This window comes from Empidonax traillii, unplaced genomic scaffold, assembly GCF_003031625.1.
Source record: "Empidonax traillii isolate 1590-97213 ecotype Southwest subspecies unplaced genomic scaffold, ASM303162v1 scaffold688:size580741, whole genome shotgun sequence".
Lineage (NCBI taxonomy): Eukaryota > Metazoa > Chordata > Aves > Passeriformes > Tyrannidae > Empidonax > Empidonax traillii.
This window is the reverse complement of record NW_020955881.1, coordinates 340,606-349,075: the sequence shown is the minus strand read 5'-3', so window position 1 is coordinate 349,075 and position 8,470 is coordinate 340,606. Positions and strand designations below refer to the sequence as shown.

Sequence of the window (8,470 nt, the reverse complement as noted above, 5' to 3'; positions counted from 1 at the left end):
TACGGATTATGTACTACAGGATATGCTACAATCAACAAACAGATGGGACTGAGACAGGGTATCTCACATGGTATTGCTGTATGGGGTATTCTGCCCCTAGATCAGTTCACTTGTCCAGCCAACTTAATGTCTTGCTTACTGGTATAGAGAATGGCTCATCTGACCATTTTCCCACACTCCCCAGAATAAGTGAAGTGACCCACACTGTTCAGTTTAGTGTCCTAGGCTTAGCTTGATGTCCCTCAGTTAAAATCTCCTACCAGTTAAAATTTATTACTAAGAATTATTAACTACTACTGATTATTTCTTGGAATAAAACAGGACCTTGCTTTTTTAATACATTAGCTCAATGTTCATCTCTTTTTAGGAACTGGAGAAAATTAGTATTTTCATTTCATTTAAACAAGGACTAATTGTTCTGTGTTGAGAAGAATTATCTGCAAAGAAAAAATGCTACTTGAGGAACATTTTCCTTTTCAGATCATATTTTTAAATATAAGGATACTAATTTTCTTCTAGTATGCCCCCAAGCTAGCGGAGCCCAATATAGACTTCTTTTTATGTAGTCTTTCTAAAAATCCACACATAGTAACATTTTTTCCCCTTCTGCAGGCCCTGTATTTGAGAGTGTTAAGTCATTTATGGACGTGGAAAATGATTACCTGGATTATACAAGGAAGCAAAGATAAAAATAAAGTCAAACTTGTCAACTATAGGAGGCAAACAGGGGTTAAATTAGGTGATACTAAGAACTTGCAAATGTACACAAAGCCAAAAAGAAGCCTCTCAAAATCAGGATTTATTAGTGACAAATTGGGATTTTATGACTGGAAACAGACTCACTTATAGGTTTCTTTTAAAAAGTTCGCCAAGGAACAGTTGCTCTAGAGATAAGTTTTATAGAACTAAACCCAAATAAGATTCAGTATTGCTTCAGTGTTTTTTCCTTTTCCTTGTCTGAGTCATTGTTTGGCAAGCCTCGATTACTCAAAGTAAAATAAAACTGGGCCTGGATCTGTTTAACCTTGGAAATTTTTAGTGAATCAGTTTCCGGGGGGAAGAAAACACATATTGTACAAGATACAGGAGATGCGTGGCATAGATATTTGCAACCTCCACCTGAAGAATGAAGGAAAACAACCTGAAAATAACTTTTGTCTTTGGGAATGGAGTCTGTGTTTGTTGCCCCAGGGGAAGGGCAGCAAAACAGTATGTAAAATGTCCATGACTGAGGTGAGAGGATTAAAGAGCAATAACCAGGTTGCTGCTTACCCTGCTTGGCTTCGACTGTTTGGAGGTATTTCATTTGTATCATGTCGGTGTTGATTCCTCAGGTAACACTCAACAAACACACTCAGCAAATAGCCGACCAGGCACACTCCCCCAACCCCTAGAAAGAAATAGCCTACTGGGTTGATGTTAGATGAAATGGCCAGCAGGGTGACCCCAATGAGAAGAGCAGCAGTGAAAAGAAGCAGCAAGGTTTGACGGATGTTCTTCCAGCGTGTCTCTAACCACATGGTAGTATAGATGGTGGTAGCAGGTAGTTGAGAACAGATGAGCAGTTAAAGGGACAGACATCTGTGGAAGATGGAACACTTTTTTCAACATGAAACATGAGAATATAAATACATTAGAAGTATCATGACCAAAGTAAGAACATACATACTACAGCAAAAGACATGAGAACATGAACTATGCACATACATAATAAGTCTGGGAAATCCGCATAAATGCACACCAGTGTAAATGTACTAGAATTTCCTGTGTGAATGCATATTGAATAATGGGAATGCTTGGACACACAGTTGGAAGACATGAAATACATAAATAGACCCCAAGCACTTATTGCCAGGCATTATCTAAAAAGATCTGGCTTAAGAGAGCAGTCTGGGATGCAGATTTGAGATTACCGTGAAAGTGAAACACAGAATAACTTTAAGGGTTAATTCTAGGACATTTGTACATTGCATAATGAACATTCAAATACTCGTTCAGATCCCGGAAGAAAAGCAGCCTTATTTAATGGGCCTGTCAGCCCCAGTAAACTGAGCATCTAACTTCAGTGTAGCATTATAGCAATAACGTTATTTTAGGTTCTGGATACAGCTAGGGTATGTGTGTTTTTGTAAAGTGCAGGCACAGTTTGAATATTTGCCTATATCCTCAGTTCTTTTTCTGTTGATGTGCTTATTTTTGCACCATTCTCAAACATGAGAGCCCTTCCTGTCCTGCATTCCAAACCCCATCTCAGTGAAAGACACTACAGTTTCACTATTGTACAGTCAATATGGAATGAATACCGGGGATTTGTGGTATTCAAGAATACCATAATTAAGGAGTTGTCTTCCATGTGTTCTGCTAACCTACATACATCCCACTGTTTTCATGAAGACTCCTTTGAAGGAAAAAAGCATGACACAAGGGGCATATTTTTTATGAATATGTATCTCCAAACAAATATACAGTTTTATATAGTTCCATGTTACATTATGAACTTCCACACATTAAATGTGTCCCCTTGTTACAGCAAAAATAGTTAAATGTATACATGCAAAAGAAACACATTCTTTTTCAGCATATACTTACCAGAAAGAGGTCTTGGTAGGTACGAGCAGTCATGGTTTAACTTCTCTCTTCATCACAAGGGATAATGTGCACTGCTGCTTCCCGTTCTGACCCAAGAATAGGACACCAGTTACAACTCTCCCTTCCTCCTTTAGAGCTTCTTGTAGGAAAACAATGAAGATTTCTTTTGAAAATAAAAGTTGGAAACTACTGAACATGGGAAGGTACCAAACAATGAGAAGATCCCATTTTAAGAATTCTGCATGGGAAAGTAGAATCTCCTTTTTCCAGGTTCTGAATCCAAAGCAATTTCCAGACGATCACGCACCTTCTACTCTTTTGCAGCTCTTCTCGGTCTGTCCCACAAAAGCAGGAAACTCATTAGGAAAGAAGGCGGAGTGAGCAGTGGGGGAGTGCTTACCTGTGTCGAGTCTGTTTGGTCTGCTTTACTTTAATGAGAGAAACTGCCCTGAAAATTCTGTTTGGTGTTTGGTTTGTTTTTTTTTTTCCTGCGGAGCAAAGGAATCTTGAACTCTGCCTCACAAAGCAGGAACAACTGCTTGCCCAGCCCATATCACATGGCCCACACATAAATCTATTTATGAGTTCTGTAAAAGGTAAAACTATACATTCTTCTATCCTGATCAACTGCTGTTTGTCAAATGTTTTTTTATGCCCTCTTTGATTTTACAAACAAAGGGGAAAAAAAGGGGGTAATGGGTTATTATTTTACAAAGGGCTGAGTTAGAAATCTTTTTACTCCCTAATGTATCTGGGAATGAGGGGTACTGATAAGCAAGAGAACAGGTACTGAATTACTTCTCTTATCTGAACCTTTAGTCTGTGTCTAAAAATTAGAATAGAATAGAATAGAATAGCATAGAATAGAATAGAATAGGATAGAATAGAATAGAATATTTCAGTTGAAAGGGACCTACAACAATCACCAAGCCCAGATCCCTGACTGCTTCAGGGCTGACCAAAGTTAAAGCCAGTTATTAACGGTATTGTCCAAATGCCTCTTAAACATGGACAGGCTTGGGGCACTGACCCCCTCTGTAGGAAGCCTGTTTCAGTCTGGCCACTCTCTTGGTAAAAGAAATATTTCCTAATGTCCCCTGACGCAGCTTTGAACCATTCCCACGTGCCCATTCACTAGATTCCAGGAAGATGAGATCAGCACCTCCCTCTACTCTTCCTCTCCTCGGAAAGCTACAGAGAGCAAGGGGGTTTCCCCTCAGCCTCCCTTTCTCCAAACCAGACAAGCCCAAAGTCCTCAGCTGCTCCTCACAACACGTGCCTTCCAGCTCTTCCACCAGCTTTCTTACACTCCTCTGGGAGCATTCAAGGACCTTCACACCCTTCTGAAATGGTGGGGCTCAGAACTGCACCCAGCACTCCTTGTGAGGCCACACTAACAATGAGCACAGTGGGATGTTCCCCTCCCTCTGACTGGCTGGTGATGCCGTGTTTGATGCTCCCCAGGACGTGGTTTGCCCTCTGGGCTGCCCAGGCACACACTGCTGACTCACACTGAGCTGCTGCCCACCAGCACCCTCAGGGTGACAGTATTAATACACTTAATAAAATTCAGAAAATCTACATCCACTGCCTTCCCTTCATCCACTAGGCAGATGATGTTACAGTAAAAGGATATCAAATTGATTAAACAGGACTTTCTTCCCTTTGTGAAACCATTTTAACTGTGACTAATGATTGCACTGGTCTTGAAGTGCCCTTCAGTAGTACCTAGTATGATCTGCTCCTTAATTTTTCCAGGTAATGAGATTAGACTGACATGTCTGTAGTTCCCCAGGTCTTCCCTCACACTTTTCTTGTGGATTGGAATAACACTGGCTAGCTTCCAGTCAGAAGGGACCTACCCAGACTCCCAAGACCTTTGGTAGATGATCAAGAGAGGTTCTAACATGATATCCCCTAGCTCCTTCATATCTCTGGGGTTAAACCAGTCAGGCCCCATGGACTTGTGAACATTCAACTGATACAGCTGTTACCTTACAATTTCAGTGTTCACAAATTGAAAGTTACTGTTCCCACACTCATGGTCCTCCAACTCAGGGGACTGGGCAGCCCAAGGTCTACCATTATTATTAAAGACTTCGCAAAAATCACCTTAAATGCCTCTGCTTTTTCTTTGTGCCTACTAGTCAGGTGACCATCTTCAACAAGTATCACTGAAAATTTTAAACTCAACCATTTCATGATCTCTGTGGCCAAGACAGCCTCCTACCATCACATCTCCCATAAGTCTTTCTCTATTCACAAATAGCAAGTCTAGGAGGGCATCTTTCTTAGGTGTCTTACTGAGTATCTGTGACAAGAAGTTATCTCTCACAAACTTCAGGAATTTCCTAGATCTTCTCATCTCAGCAGTTTGTTGATATCTGGGAAGTTGAAATATTCCATAAAGACAAGGGCTACTCATCCAGAGATTCCTCCACACTGCCTATAGAATAACTCAGCAGTGCTTATTTCATTGGAAGTTCTCAAACACTATAGCGTGAATTACCTCCAGGGGCTGGCTGCAGCTCATGTGTGTCTGGAATAGGAAGATGCTCTACTACTAGATGTTTATAATAGTATTTAGTTTGGGAGATTGGGCCAACAAGAATTCCATGAGGTTTATCAAAGATAAATGTAAAGTCATGCCAGGATGGAATAATTCTAAGCAGCAGTACAGGCTGGGGTCTGATTGACTAGGATGCAGCTCTGCTGAAACAGCCTTGGTGGACATGACGAACAGGAAGCTCAACAGGAGTCAGCAGTGTGTCCTTGAAGCAAATGAAGGCAAACTGTGTCCTGGGCTGCACCAGTAAGAGTGTAGTCAACAGATCAAGGGGTGGGATTGTTCTATGCAGCACTTGTTAGGACACACCTGTAATATTGTGTACAGTTCTGGTCCCCCCAGTTTGGTTATGGTCTGAAAAACTGGATATGGTCTGGTGAATTGCCAACAAGATGCTTTGAGGGTTGGAGGCTTTTGACAACTTAAGAGTCTGGATTTGTACAGCCTAAAGGAGAGAAGGCTTGGGAAGGTAGTGAGTGTCTACCAATTTAGTAGTAGGTAGTTACAGAGTAGTAAGTAGTTATAGTAGTTACTACAGAGTAATACCTAGTCAGAGAGAGGAAGGAGGTATTCTTCATGAGGGTACATGGTAACATGACAAGAGGCTATAGGAAAAAGGGTAAGTGCCTGTGGATATAAGAAAACAAAGTCTTTAACCTGAAAACAGCAAAATGCAATTACTTGCTCACAGAAGTGGAGAAATCCCCTTGGCTGGAAATATTCAAGACACAGCTGAGTCTAAGGCCCAGCTTTGAATAAGAGGTTGGACCAGATCATCTGCCCTTCCAGCCTAGACTTGTCAATGTTTTCATGTTTTGAATATTTTCTCCTCATAATTGCCGTTTTTTGCCGGCTGACAGATAAAGGACCTTTAGTTCTGATTGTTATCCATTCTTTGCTTTCAAGAGAATTCCTTGAAGATGGCAGACTTAATACCTACATAAAGGGGAGGAAGTCAGGATTCTGCTGTGTAGCATGTCATTTTGCAAGACTATCATTTAAATTGAAACTATAATTTCCATTTCAGAGTTGCCTGGTGTTGAGAACATCTTTCCTGCTAAGGAAGATTTGACAAAACTGTTTTCACAGCCTCTTGTCACAGGAATAATGACTGACCCATGGTGGAATCTGCACGTGTCAGTACTAACATCAACTTCCTTCTAACCAGTGTAGCTGGTGGTTGTTAGAACCATTCCTTAGAGATAAAAGATTTATATCCGACTGATTTGAAGAGGCAATTAAAATTATTCTTCCTGCTTGTCCTCCATGCCCTCCTGTCCTTGCCTTGATTCAGTGCTCAGCTGATCTCTTTCTGAGCCAGCCCAGCCATCTCAGCTACTGGAAAAGTATTTACATTTTTCCAGAGTGAATGTAGTGGGCTGAATCTAGTACCCAAAGTATAATCCAACCACTCGTTCTGCATTAAAGAGAAGCAATGGGAATGTGTAGCTAGAGTGATAGAGGGAAAGGGAGGAAGAGTGGATAATTTCTGGCTGTCATTTGACCAGGTCAGCCCAAACCATTTGAGCAGAAAAAAATTCTTCCTTCTTTGGTGGATTAAGTCCCACAGAAAGGTGTAGAATCTAAGACCCATCTTGTACTCAGCAAATCCTGTTAGTTAAATCAGGGATTTCCAGCTCAGCCTGATGACTTTAGGAAACTCCCAGCTCTGGTACATTCACTGACTACCGCTGAATCCCCCCAACAATCTGACCATTGTTGAATCCTCCTTGTAAGTACCTACAGAAGGTATTTATGCTTTTTTATGCTGTGTGGAGGGAGCTGAGGCACTTGTCTGCACATTTTCCTGTGGATAGTAGGCACTGCTTTGGGTCTAGATATTTTTTCTAAGTTAGAAGAAAGTCAGAAAGGTGAAAACATTTTTCATTTTTTGGTGGAAAACTACCTCGGTGATTGGAAAGGCTGTATTTGATCTGTGGATAGATAGAAAGATGGGTTTGCTGAAAATCTTTATAGTAGTTTTGACTGGTGCACCATTTTTAAAAATGTTAGTAGACATAGGCATAAAATATCAGGATGAGAAAGGCTAGAAATTATAGTATCTCTGCTGCATTAATTGTTGCTTGTATTATTTCAGTTTATTTCTGTAGAGGTCCAGAGTTCAGTCACTCCTGTAGATTTTACCCATGGAGCTCATGAATGACTGTGCTGAATCTTTAGGAATTATTTTTATTCATTTACCTGAATGCATAAAGCAATGATACTTTACAATGTAGCTGTGAATGCATTAGTTGAATATGTTTATGGATTTTATACAGATTGCTTTGTGGGTCTAAGGATAAAGAGGAGGATAAATTACTATGAACTAATCTTTCCAATATGTTTTCTAGCAACACAGTTCTACATGAGGCCTTTTGGCATTTCTGAAAGACTTCTGAAATTTTAATCTGTCTGTTGTTTCGATTCTCTCCATGGTCTGGTTCAGACTGTCATTGGTTACAGTGTGTGGGGATCCGTAACAAAGAAAAAATGATCACACAGATGCGTCAAGAAGACTTTGGTGATGAAAAGATTCAGAAAATGCAGAGGGGCTCTGGAAAGGTCCGAGACATCGCTATGCAGGGTTTGTTAAACAAGGTGTTGAAGTCAGGGAGAGTAAACAAGGACATTTATACTGCCATCCCAAACTGTCTCCCTTTCATGTGCAGTAGAGATTTTTTTTTTTTTTAATGGAAAACTTTTTGTTCTGTTGTTCAATCATGCTGTGGGGACCTTCATTTAACAGTAGATCTCTTTAGTTAAGACCATAGATTTCCTTTTTTTTTTTTTTTTTTTTTTTTTTTTTTTTTTTTTTTTTTTTTTTTTTTTTTTTTTTTTTTTTTTTTTTTTTGAATTCTTTCTTGGTTTCTTCCAGTATCTTCTTGTCCCCCTCTAGGAAGCATTTCACCTTTCCCCTGTTTCATCTCACTATCTACTCAACCTCCTGCCCTGACTGCTACTAATTAACTTAGTACCTACAGTAAGCTCACTTATCAGCTTGGTATGCAGAGAAGCTTGCATTATTCCCAAGGGCCTGTGACGTACATACCACTGTGCGATTAATCTCATGGTAATCGCTAAGTCTATTCTTCCCCATAACCTTGTCCTGAAGCAATTTCTGAGAACCTCAGCAAATACTAGGGACAAAGTGCTACTGAACCACTTTTCCCGTCTTGTCTACCTCTCCTTTGTCTTCCAGGTTTTGCTTAGTCACCCTTGTGACTAAGCAAAATGCATCATTGCATTGCATCTACAGAGACCACAGGGCAACCATGGCCTCTGGTTGATAGGCTTCTGGTCAGTATAATGTCTTAG

General features: G+C 40.4%; 1 protein-coding gene across 1 annotated transcript in view; it reads right to left on the bottom strand.

Annotated features, from left to right (window-relative positions):
- TMEM139 (transmembrane protein 139) overlaps positions 1-3,027 on the bottom strand; it is a 3,973-nt gene extending 946 nt beyond the window's left edge. Inside the window, exons 1-2 of the mRNA XM_027899754.1 lie at positions 2,590-3,027; positions 1,273-1,581 (exon numbers count right to left, since the gene is read on the bottom strand). Coding sequence (XP_027755555.1) covers positions 1,273-1,520 — 248 coding nt within the window. The 5' untranslated portion in view covers positions 1,521-1,581; positions 2,590-3,027. The remainder of the gene's footprint in view (positions 1-1,272; positions 1,582-2,589) is intronic.
- Between the last annotated feature and the right edge of the window lie 5,443 nt (positions 3,028-8,470).